The 11,950-nt window shown below is 35.3% G+C and overlaps 2 protein-coding genes and 1 pseudogene across 6 annotated transcripts; all 3 read right to left on the bottom strand.

The window, feature by feature from the left end:
- Positions 1 to 230: 230 nt before the first annotated feature.
- On the bottom strand, positions 231 to 4,491 carry LOC121254386. Of its 5 annotated transcripts, XM_041154393.1 has the most exons (8): positions 4,360 to 4,491; positions 4,043 to 4,211; positions 2,053 to 2,190; positions 1,541 to 1,599; positions 1,355 to 1,452; positions 1,117 to 1,277; positions 946 to 1,027; positions 231 to 704 (listed from the first exon to the last, which is right to left on the bottom strand). In XM_041154393.1, the coding sequence occupies exons 4-8, from the start codon at positions 1,572 to 1,574 to the stop codon at positions 591 to 593; spliced, it is 489 nt and encodes a 162-aa protein (XP_041010327.1). In that variant the 5' UTR covers positions 1,575 to 1,599; positions 2,053 to 2,190; positions 4,043 to 4,211; positions 4,360 to 4,491; the 3' UTR covers positions 231 to 590. The 5 variants fall into 5 exon arrangements, with proteins under 5 accessions (XP_041010327.1, XP_041010328.1, XP_041010326.1 ...); XM_041154394.1 differs by lacking the exon at positions 4,043 to 4,211 and having other exon boundaries at positions 4,385 to 4,491; XM_041154392.1 differs by lacking the exon at positions 4,043 to 4,211.
- Positions 4,492 to 7,217: 2,726 nt separating this feature from the next.
- On the bottom strand, positions 7,218 to 11,322 carry LOC121256296 (serine/threonine protein phosphatase 2A 57 kDa regulatory subunit B' beta isoform-like). The gene is made up of 2 exons (XM_041157041.1): positions 8,459 to 11,322; positions 7,218 to 7,811 (listed from the first exon to the last, which is right to left on the bottom strand). The coding sequence occupies exons 1-2, from the start codon at positions 9,491 to 9,493 to the stop codon at positions 7,479 to 7,481; spliced, it is 1,368 nt and encodes a 455-aa protein (XP_041012975.1). The 5' UTR covers positions 9,494 to 11,322; the 3' UTR covers positions 7,218 to 7,478.
- On the bottom strand, positions 10,271 to 11,654 carry LOC121256297 (annotated as a pseudogene).
- Positions 11,655 to 11,950: the final 296 nt, after the last annotated feature.

The following is an 11,950-nucleotide window of genomic DNA, read 5'->3' on the forward strand; positions in this document are numbered from 1 at the left end:
TGGGATTTGATTTAAGTGCCTGGAACTTACCATTGATTTTATGCTCACCTAAGTTGAACTCAATTATCTCACCAGATTGGGTACTTGCTCCGCATTTCATCAATCCTGACCGTCCTGCGCATGGCATCATACTATGAAACCGGACAAAAGATGATGCAGCGAATTAGAGACTAAAAATGTAATAACAATGAATCAATGGAGATTGAATTCGATTCACCATTAAGAATCTCTAATTTAAATATCATCATCCAAATTTCAATCATAAGCTCGAGCGGTATTTCGTTACATTTTGCTTCTCTACTGATTTTAAGCAGAATATCCCTCAAATTTTCAAAAAGCAATAAAACGTAAGGGGGTGGAGCAACGTTATGAATTCTTTTTATGTAGTCTACTTCTTCATTGAGAAGTTACATTACTGCTCTGATAACAAAATTCCAAAGATGACTAGCTTTTCCAGTTTTGAATAGGCATGCCAGATATTTTCTGCTTATTTTTTCTCTTCTCCATCCAATCGGATGAACAGATGAGCATCTACAAGTAGGAACAGGGCCATAACCTGAAATATACACTTCCAGGAATAACCTTGAAAATTATGGCGTTTTTCTGAGAATCAAAGTCGACACGTAGCTGAGGGCAGAGTCAACTGACGATACTGCCACAATGAGCACTGCTACAAGAACAAGAGTGAGGATAGCAGTCTTCAGCTGCACAACATCAGGGAGAAAACTTGGTTTTAGATAGCACTAAATGGCATCGAGTTTGAAACTGAAATAAGCTTTGACAAGCATTACAAAATCAAAATGATTAGTATTGTCAACTAACAGAATTTTTTTTTTTTTTTTTTTTTGGGGGGGGGGGGGTGGGGAAGGAAAGAAAAACATAGTTTTATGATGGAAAGCAGCGTGTTCCTTTCAGACTCACGTTTCTTAAACCTTAGATTCATACCGTGCTTTGAAGACCAGGCCATTCTATATACTTCAGCTGACTAGGTTGCTCAGCCAGAAATACAAATAAAGATTTCAAGCCCCTAAAAAGAAGAATATATTGATTCATAACAAACTTAACAATGATTCAACATTTCAGAAGAGAATATAACAATATCTGTAAGTACAATACCACACGGCGTCCTTAATCAGACTGACCCAGAAGGGCTCCTCAGACAAGTCATCGCCAGAGCTCAACTGATGTTGAATTCTTTCTCCACTTCTTCCTCCAGACATTGCATATCTGGTGCCAAAATGCTCTGGACGAGAATATTGGATCCTTGCTCTATGGATCTGCCAGGTGATTCCCGATATCGAAGGATGAATTTGCTACTTACAATTATAAGCTGTAAGGGTAATTAAATAGTTACCATTCTAGCTGGTAGTTGGAAGGCATTGCAGCCATTAAATATGGCAGAATCATATCTTTCACCCTTGAATGGTAGTTTAGGATGCCAATGAACCAAACCTATATAGAGAAAACAAAAATGGGTCATGCAATGCCAAATACTAAAGCAACCTAAAGTCAATATAAAAGCAACAAGGGAAAAATAAACCTGAACTTGCTTGCAACCCAGAAACAAACACCATCCTGGTTCAAACTTGGTTGCTAACCCTATCAACCCCAACAGGACAAGATTTTATACTTCGGTGGGAATTAAATGGGTATACAAATAATAATAACAACAAAAAGAGGGAAAAAACAGTCGAATAAAGAACAGCTGCTGACAAACACTTTGTAAGCCATCGAATCCAACAAACAAAAACGAGGTTAAAAAAAAACCTCAAACACAAGAATTGCCACTCCAGTAATGTCTCGGCTAGAAATATGGACAACCAATCCTAGTGGGAGCAAAAGGAAACATACCCAGATGCCGATAAAGTGTTCCATCAAATTAGTTGAAAAATTGGAACTTTCAAATTCAAACTTCAAATGGGGTTTCTAATTTCTTTCCAGTAATCCTCAACGAAAAGCAAATATACTAACTGCCTAACCTTCTAGCGCGTAATCAAGAAGCAAAATCTTGCTGCATAAAATTCAACATTTTAAACCATATAAAATACTAACCGTGTTATCCAAAGAAGATGAAGTATATGAAAAGACAGGCATTTTGCCTTTGAATATGGAGGCAGCACCGACAAAATTAGCTACTATACGATTTTAGGAAAGGCCCGGTGTTTTTAGCAGAAAGCGAACGTTTTTATGCTGAGAAAACAATTAGTGAGAGCATTAGCATTGGATTAGCTATCCAAAAGTTAAAATCTGGCTAATATATTACTTTTTAACTTTTGGCTAATCACTCAAAACTTGAATTTCACATTGTATTAACAATTGCACTCTCTATAATAATAAAATATTATTATTTTTCATTTTTAATGCAATTTTTTATTTGTTTAAATATTTTTTTATTTTCATTTTCATAATCTCCAACAATCATTTTTAATTTCATTTTCACAATCCAACAATATAGTTGCTGCCCAAAATGATCACAAAACACATTTTTCCCACATATGCTTCAACCTAGGACGTAAGGGTCATTTGCAAGGACAATGGAAAAGAATGAGTCACTACTGCAGCAACATTATACATATCTTATAAACATAACAAAGAAGGAAAACCAGAAAATTAGCCGAACTAAGTTTGAAAAACCCAGACTAAATCAAATGCTATTGATCTCAAAGAATCCAAGGCTAAAATGATTTCTCAAACACAGATTTTTCAAAATCTGACACAGAAGCATCCTTTGTTGCTGCCCAGCCACTAAAATGATTAAAAAAGATGTTCCATAACAACAATTAGACATGCCAAGAATGGAAATCAAGATATGCAGGAAGGCAGATGATGCCTCCACAGCAAGCACTATTTATAATGTACAACAGAACAATCAAGAATGTCAATAGTGCCCTGTCACGAATAAGATAAAGATTATATAGATTATAGATGAAAACCATAATGCTCAAGGCTATTAGCAGCAGAAACTATTAAGTACTCATTTCCCACCAGGTCTTTAAAGCAATTATGAATATAGAAAAGACACTTAATTTAAATGCAACTGAATGAATATTTGCATTTATTATTGTTTTCATGCACCACATGATTTTTTTTTTAATTAGGATATTATTCTGTGAAGTTTCGATTAATTACAATGATGTCAATAGTGTTGATAACAGCCAATATGATTGCTGGATAAGAGCAAACTGATGAAATAAACTTAATGATATGACTGACAAAACAGAAAAGAGACTCTTGAGGAGGTAAAACCCTTATCACTAATGATCTATATAATAAGGAAACCATATATAGGATCATTAGCACGAATCATTAGCATGTATAGGAAACCATGTATAATAAGAATAACCATGTATAGAAATCATGATGCCGATACTCGCGAAGCTTATTCTGTAAAGTTGGCAAAGGAGGCCTTTTGGTTCAAACCAACACCATTTCTTGATGAGAAGCAGAGAAAGGAAAAATCATTTTATCCTTCTTAAAAAATGATGAATCACCTTGTTATGACTGGGAAGAAGCCAGGAAAAATTTAGGCTTGCACAGCTTAAGAATTTGAGGGGTAAGTGGAACAAACCACAAACAGAAGATAAATTTAGGCTCCATAGAATTTGTGCACTTTTGACCTCATATACACTCTTATGTATGCACCGTTATATACTGTAATGCAGACCATTCTTAACCTCTCTATATAATAAGGAAATCATTTCTTGGATTTTTCAATGTGCAGGTTGATGCAAGTAAAGCAATGAATATTCAATTAGATGAATGATTTAGAACTCCCAATCCAAACAGCCAATTATATGTGCAGATTTTCATGCAAAATGAGTAGGTTTCTATTTCAAAGCAAGGCTACAGAAACTGCCTCAAGGCTCGACCCTGAAATTCGTAGCTCAACACAAATAGTTCATTCATCTATTGCAAAATAACAGAAATCAAAATTGTTTATTCATCTAAAACAACAGAAATAGCTCCTTCTTCCTTCCTAACCCAAATAACAGAAACGAAAATAGTTCAACGCAAGGTTTAAGTTTCACAGCGAAGGCATTACCAGTAAGATAAACTATTCCATTTCCAACGCAGAGGCAGGGCGATTGAGGTTTAGTAAGTAAGTAAAAACTTATTAGAAACCCCATATTAAAATCAGATCCACTATCATCTTGATTCCACAGTGAAGAAACACCAACCAAATCAAAGCAAGAAAAATTTCTGATCACAGACTACCATAGTTTAAAAAAAAAAAAAAAAAAAAAAAGGAGGAGAAGAAATTAGATTTGACCAAAAAACAAAAAAAAAAAAAAATTGTGATTGAAAGTTTGAAACCCAAAAAACAAAGAAAGCTCTGAAAAAGGAGCTGCGAGAAATTACTGCCAATGAGACGTGCAGTGGCCACCGGAAAGAAGCTCTGAAGCAGTGGCCGCCGGAAAGAGACGTGCAGGAGAGAAGGAGAAGGAACCGTGCGGAAGAGAGGGCGGGAAGACGGGAACGAGCCGCGTGCGGTACAGAGTTTGTAGGAAATAAAAAAAATAGACATGACTTTGCTAGATATGTAATTAATATTGTGGATAACTTTATTTTTAACTAATTAGGTAAAATTTGAGCCTTATTAGCTAAATGATATTTTTAGATATAAAAATTACAGTCTTATTTGTATATTTTTTATATACTTTATTAATATAATTGATTGTATTTTTTTTAATATAAAATAATTATTTTAATTCATCACATTAATAGAATGCAAAAGTAACCATACAACTCTTTAAGATAAGCCAATGCCCGGTGCTCGATCCATTCGCAGTTTCGCACGGTGGTATAGGTCTTTCGGTGCTCTACTCTAAAATAATAGTCGGTTCTAGAAATCAGTAGTATTTCTTTAATGTATAACGACATCGTCTTGGTCATTTTATTTGTTAAACATAGTTATATTTTTTACTAAATGAATATCATCTTCTTCTTCCCCCGCTTTTTTTTTTTTTTTTTTTTTAATTCTTATCGATAAATATCATCCATTTCAAATGAAATTAAGAGGATGATTATATTCAAAAAAGGTTATGTTTTCTTTATAGTTTATTCTATCATTGGCCTCTGTTTTATGATTAATTATCGTGTTTATTTGTCTGCGTGCATGTGTGCTTCTAGCCAGGTTATATTTCCTCCTCTTTACATTTTTTTTTCAACCTGTTATACGGATAGAGAAAAATAAAAATTAATTAACTTATAACTATTTTAAAATTCTATAAAAATTAGATAATAATTTTATAAAATTAAGAATTATTTTTAATGGCATGGTGTGCATGATTGCATTGATAAAATGTAAAAAATACTTATAAAATAATTGTAGATGTAACATTACCTATGCGTAACCTCTTCAAATTTCCACATCATTAGCAATCAGTTTTGGCAAACACCTCCAATTTCCAAACTATCAACAAATTTTAAATATACTCCATTTTCCTCTTAAAACATCCAAATTACCTCTAACAATTTTAAAAATGAAATATAACCGTATTAAATCTAAAAATTAGAAAAATGAAAAATAAAAAGGAAAAAAAGGTGACCCAAAAAGAAAAAAATTACAATTCCCAATTGTTTAGTTTTTAATGAATTATCATTTGACCTTTATTATATTAGGGGTCTAAACTGATAACCTGAGAGTGATTACGAATAATTGAGTGGTTATTCGAAGGGATTAACATATGTATGTATGCTTCTTAGAGTACTCTAATTGGATTAGTCAAAGTTAAAGGACATTTGTTATGAATGTAAGAAAAATTTAATTTTTGACTATTCCATTCACATAAATCTCTACAATAGCTATTTAATTTTTCATTATATAACAATAAAACAATATAAGATGAATTTGGTTATTCACATCAAATCTCGACGTTAGATTATATATTTATTCATTATATAGTAATGAATAACTAATAATTTTAAAAATATTTAATTTTTTTATTATTAATTTATTTTATTTTATCATATTTTACTATTCTACCTATTATATATTAATTAATATATCACTAACTCAAATTAATATATCAATTGTGATAAAATATGTGATAGAAAGAAAGGGAGAGAGAAATAATTAATAAAATATGTATTTGATGTATGTACAGTAACTTTTAAATTTGAAAAAACTTTTGAAGTCACTGAGGAATTTAGCTAATCCATTGTGAGCATAGTTTGCTATCTAATAGCTAAATACTCAATGGATTTAACTTTTAGCTAATCCAATGAGAGTGCTTTTAATTCGATAATTATATATATATATATATATATATATCGATCAACTTGCTTAATATGCCCATAGATTAGGTACTCCATATATATATATATATAATGCTAAATATAGTTATGGAGTGTTCAAACACTGCGTAATTTTTTTAAAAAAGAGTAGAGTTTACTATTAAAAAAATTTTTTTTTTTTCTGTGGATCCCGTATTTTATCCACTTTTTTTAAAATGATTGTACGATATTTACTCACTCCACAACTATAAATATCATTTCTCATATATATATATATATATGCCGAACTAGTATAAAAAAAAAATAATATTTACAGTTGTGAAATATACAAGCGCTGAGTAATCGTTTTGAAAAAAGTAAAATTTACATAAAAAAATTAATTTTTTAATATTAAACCATATTTTTTTTTAAAACGATTGCGCTCAATACGACTGTATGCATCATTAATGACGAGCTAGACGTCGTCAATAGAGAAAGTTGGAAGAAGAAATAAAAGAATTAATAAAGAAGTTAATGTTCCCATGAAGATGCCAAATGAATTAATTATCTGTTTGCTATCCACATGACTCTTAAATAGATTTTCCAGATCATATGAGCAGCAGCTGAAGAATCTTATGCTATGTACGATATGCTAGCATCTTTAAAGAATTAATTAAAGGTCTAGCTATTAGATGATCCAGCCTGCATGAGCTAGCAGTATGCTGGCCAACGATGTTTATTTATTTCAATCACTGAAATATATTAAAATATATATACCAAAGTTGGGCTGTAATTCCAAATCTAGCTCATCTCCACGAGTAAAAACAAACTTTATATATCATGCTTCCTTCGATTCTACATCCATCCATCTTTATTAACCAGGGTCTCTTGAGGTCTGGCTGGCCACTGGCACTGGCCAGGCCAGATCACCTCGAAAAAGTGGTTGTCACAGTGATGGGCTTGATGATCTGCTTGACGATTAGTTTGATAGATATGATTGACCTCAAGTATCATAATCTTCTCGAAATAATGGAGTTTAAACACTAAATAATCCAGACATTAACGATTAGCACGTATCTGGTTGGCAAACCAACCAGAAAACATACATTAATATGCTGTGTGTGTGTATGTATATATTTGCTGGCATACATGTTCGCCTGGTGGTTTCTGGTAGCAAGGAATACTGCCATTAATCTTCCTAGATAATGTTCAACGTTGTTTGAATCAGTTGCCAGCACAGGTTTTTACACCTTAATGTTTCTTCAGTGGGACACGCATGCAACGTGGTGGTTGAACTGATTCCTTGCTGCTGCCATTTCGATTCTCTCCCATTTTTCCTTCCTCTTGGTCTCTTCTTGGTGAGCTCTGGATTCTCTGAGGTCGATCGCTTGGAGGCATTCGGAGTAGAGAATAGAATCCATTTCTTCCAGCATCGTCTTCACATTTTGTGTCAATTGCCGGACGCTTTTGCTCCAATGCCATTTGAGGTTTTTCTCCATGCCTTCAACAACAACGGGAAATATTTCTTCTATTGCGAGTGATGCCATCGTTACAAACAGCTCGTTATTCCACAGATAGAGCGCGCGCTCAGCAACCTATTCCAAAATTATAGGAAACTAAGGTTGTCAGGAAATAGTAGAAGAGAAATTCACAAAGCAGAAGATCTTGGGTAGTTTGACCTTCTTTTCCAGACAAAGACACTGAAAACCGTTCACCAGGACTATATATATATACTAATACAATACGCAAAGTGCAAACAATTGAAAAGGCATGAGAATACGCACATAATAGGAAGCCAATTGATTCCTATGCGCAGTACTCTCAAGCTCCAATTTGAGCTCATTGCTAGAGTGTCTTGGGCTCTTGAAGAGCCTTAAGAAGCTGCAGCAGCTCAATGCATGAATTTACATTTTCAAGCATCGCTAAAGCAATATTCACGAGGATAATATATATACCAGTACGCTTTGACAGCAGAAAAATCTTGATTGTAAAGAAAACAAAAGTGGAATGGCAAGCCGAGTTTTAGCATGCAGTTGTAGATTCTAAATTACGGCCTTTTGTTCAATACAAGTGATTTTCAAAGAAGATGAAAGCGTTGATAGACTAAATAAAGTATTTCCAGGACCCTTTTACAAAATTCAGCACAAGAAAGATCTTTAAACTCAATAAATTAAAGATTTTAAAGAGAACTAGCTATGAACTATGAGAGAATCAATTTGAGAAACCGTCTCGTTGAGCTTACCTGGGAGTTCCAACTGTTCAAACATTTTGTGATCTGGGTGCACATAGGCAGTGCTAACTTCCTATACTGACCAGGATCTAAATTCTCCACCAGCTCCTCCAACTCCCCTATGAGGAAAACTTCCTTCTGGCAATTGGTGACAGGCCAATACCTCAAGATTCCTCTAACAATAACCCCTCCCAGCACAGGCTCCTTTTGCAAAAACTGGGAAACACAATAAGCCAACTGCCTATGGTAAGCCTGCATACCCTTTGTCTTGTGCAGAGGAATTAACACTCTCATTAAGAACAACTTGTGCTCTTCTTTGAGTGGAACTGTAAAACCATTGATGATACTTCCCCAAATCTCAAGCAGCTCTCCGATGCCAAAGTGCCTCTCTGTCTCAAATATGAAGTGCAAGAACACGTCGTTCATTGATTTCCGCATGAATGAACGATAGAAGGTGAATCTCAAATATATCCGGTGGTATAAGTTCTTCAAGCATTCACGTTCCCTTGGATCTTCAGACTGGAAAAGAGAGAGGAGATTAAGAAGGAAAGGATGGTCGACATGATCTCGAAGTATCTCAGGATCTGTGTTGGTAACTAGTCGTAGGAGGATATCATAAACAACTTGGAGGTGCGACCATGCTGGTGAAAAGGTAGAAATGAGGTCTTCATCATCAAGCAAATCTTGGGTGGAGGAGGGATTGGAAGGTGGAGGGAGTGGACGAAACAGGTTGGTCGATAGCATGGACATGAGGGGCGCCAAAATTTGATCACGTAGTGGTCCTTTCTTCAACTTAACGACGGAGAGGAGTTGAGTGAGCTTCTGCCGCTTAAGATCTTGCTGTGAAGGAGATTCAAGAGGATCGGTGAAGGTGAAGATCAAGGTACAGTAAGAGATAATAGAAAGAATTTCTTCGTTTTCAGAACTGGAGAAATGGATGGCAAGCTTACGTCTAGGTTCATCCTTGGAATCTAGATCAAATAGGTACTGAAGGGTGGCAGATTTTTTCTTTGGAGAAGCAGTTGGGGAGTCTCTTTGAGCAGCCATTTCACCCCCTCCCTTTTCTTCCTATTTGCTTCTCCACCAACTCCTGCTAGGAGATTATTGTTCAGGATGGTTTTTCTTATATTTCTTGTAGGTGCTGAAGAAAGAATGTCTTTATATTCTCTCTTTTATCTTTGTTGTTCGTTGGGTTGTGAAAGAAGGAACGAAAGGACAGCTGATGTTCTGTAGTTAGGAAATATTGTAATATCCGACCCATAATTAATGGGAGTATCGAGTTTTCATAAAAATGTGACAGGAAAAGTGAAAGCGTCTTTGAGGACCTTTCTTGTTTATGCTCCTCATCTGGATGATTGTCACGTGGGCTATATCCTGATTATTGTTAGTTGGTGACCAAAAAATAACAGCTGCTTTCGACTCATAAGAGCATATTAGCAACGTACAGGACAAACTCCTTAATAATTTTAAGTTCAGCATGCATGTGCCACGCCAACCAGCAGTCGAACATCTTGAATCAGAGGACCACCTCATCAAATGGTAGCTTGAAGAAAAAGCCTACCAAATGGGCTTTCCAATCGACAGCTTTTAACAGGTCGCAAGCACAAACTCCTAGCACTTCATATTGCATTGATTCTGGGAAGAAGTTTGGATGATAAGGATAGGAGAAGAGGGGAAACCGACCATAGGTTGAACAAAAGATGAGGTGCTACACTTCGGGTTGATCATGGAAAGCCAAACCAGTTGGCAGCTTCAAATCTCAGCTTCTGCTTCAGAAAGCATCATAGCTTAATGGTAGCAGCAAAACCTGAAACTTTGTTTTTCTTTAAAGAAAATAATTTATCAAAGGCAAAAGCGACTCAATGGCCCCAAGTTTGAAGAAATGAGACCCATGGATCTCTCTTTCTCTTGGTGCATTTGAGGCAAGGCTGCATGACAAGCCCGGCCATCACCCCAGCTAACAAGCTGACAACCATGACCTTGAAAGGAGCAAGAGCTAAAACCACAAAAATTAACAGGGTTGGAGGAATACACATCAATATTGCTCCAGCTGTACCAACATGTAATCTTATTAGGCCAGGAAGTCGCTGGATACTTCATCCTCAGTTTCACAAATGCTACAAACTCCATAATCATTCCAAAACAGTACAAGAAGTTCTCAGCAGCTACAATCTCTTGGAAGCTCAACCACGAGAGTAAAATTAAACGCGATGCAGAGAACCAGATTCCAGTGAGAGGGGTTAAATAAGGAGATCTCTTGCCAAAGAGAGAAGGAAGCATCCCACGCTCAACCATTCCCAGAAGTTGAAAGGAGTCACTGCTCATATCAGGCACAAACATCCCCACGTTTGACAGGGCAGAAACTGCTTGGAGTCTTGGACCCAACTTCTCACTCAAATAGTTTCCCAGAATTTGAGCAATATCTGAGAAATACCCATCAGATCACAGTTCACGATCAAGGGGAATGATTCCGGTGCCAATTAGAACGGGGAAGAAGTACCCAGAAACAACCAATAGAAGCGCGTAAAAGAGAGCCTTTGGAAGGGGTTTTACTCGGATTATCCACCTCTCCAGCAAGAGTACTAATTGAGTCCCAGTAGTTCAGATTCCCGAAGAGGGTATTCATGTACAAACCCCTGTCTACACTCCCCAGATCAACCGCAACCCACCTGGAAGGCTTCAAATTCGGAGCTGCGACAGTTCCCGTAAAAAAGAAAGGAAGAAGTGAAAACACTCCGAGCAGTATGGCAACCCAACCATGGTTAAAAACCCAATCATGACCCAAAGCTGATGCGACCCAAACAACATATCCACCATTCGCAGGGAACATAGTACCCATCTCTGCAGTTATCAAGGCTTCTGGAATGCTCCATATAAATGGAAAAAAAAAAAGTCCCAGAAGAGCTAAAAGCGGACCGCCTGCCTTGACGCTGTCTTCAACACCAAAAGGGTCGCCGGAGACCTCGTAGAAGATTAGGAAAACAAGAGGTATAATTGAAACCTTTCGAAAATTATCCAACTTGGGAGATGATCCTTCACCCAAATCCACATACTCGGCGGTATTATGCTCCATCCTAGAAGTTTGCTAGCTTAATGAATTTTTCTGTTTATGCAACTTCAAATATTTAAAAGTCTCTTGACGACAATAGTTCTGAAAGCTCACTCATCAAGTAAAATACAAGTAATGGCTGGCTCTGTATCTCGTTTATGCTTATTAGGGGTTTGGTATTAGCTTCATCAAAATTATTTTTAAAATTTAATAAAAAATATATAATTTTTATAAATTCAAAACTGTTCTAATCATAACTCTACGTTAAATTTATTATTGAATTCATCAAAATAATAATAGAATATTATTTTTTTAATAAAAATATTTTTATTTTTTTTTATATTTTACAATTACATTAATAATAAGTTAATTAATAATTTAATTTAATTTTTACATTATTATTACAAGACGGTTGGAGATTAAATATGAATAAAAAATATTTTTAGAGATTAAAA

The sequence above is a fragment of the Juglans microcarpa x Juglans regia genome, chromosome 3D (assembly GCF_004785595.1).
Source record: "Juglans microcarpa x Juglans regia isolate MS1-56 chromosome 3D, Jm3101_v1.0, whole genome shotgun sequence".
In the NCBI taxonomy this organism is placed as follows: domain Eukaryota; kingdom Viridiplantae; phylum Streptophyta; class Magnoliopsida; order Fagales; family Juglandaceae; genus Juglans; species Juglans microcarpa x Juglans regia.

What these genes read in the sequence shown, in the direction of transcription:
- LOC121254386 (XM_041154395.1), bottom strand. Translation starts at nt 1,574, where the DNA reads ATGGTGTTTGTTTCTGGGTTGCAAGCAAGTTCAG. An exon ending in TCCAACTACCAGCTAGAATG is followed by an intron (nt 1,278 to 1,354) that starts GTAACTATTTAA and finishes ATCACCTGGCAG; the next exon opens with ATCCATAGAGCAAGGATCCA. An exon ending in CTGATTAAGGACGCCGTGTG is followed by an intron (nt 1,028 to 1,116) that starts GTATTGTACTTA and finishes TCTTCTTTTTAG; the next exon opens with GGGCTTGAAATCTTTATTTG.
- LOC121256296 (XM_041157041.1), bottom strand. Translation starts at nt 9,493, where the DNA reads ATGGCTGCTCAAAGAGACTCCCCAACTGCTTCTCCAAAGAAAAAATCT. An exon ending in TGAACAGTTGGAACTCCCAG is followed by an intron (nt 7,812 to 8,458) that starts GTAAGCTCAACG and finishes ATTTTGGAATAG; the next exon opens with GTTGCTGAGCGCGCGCTCTA.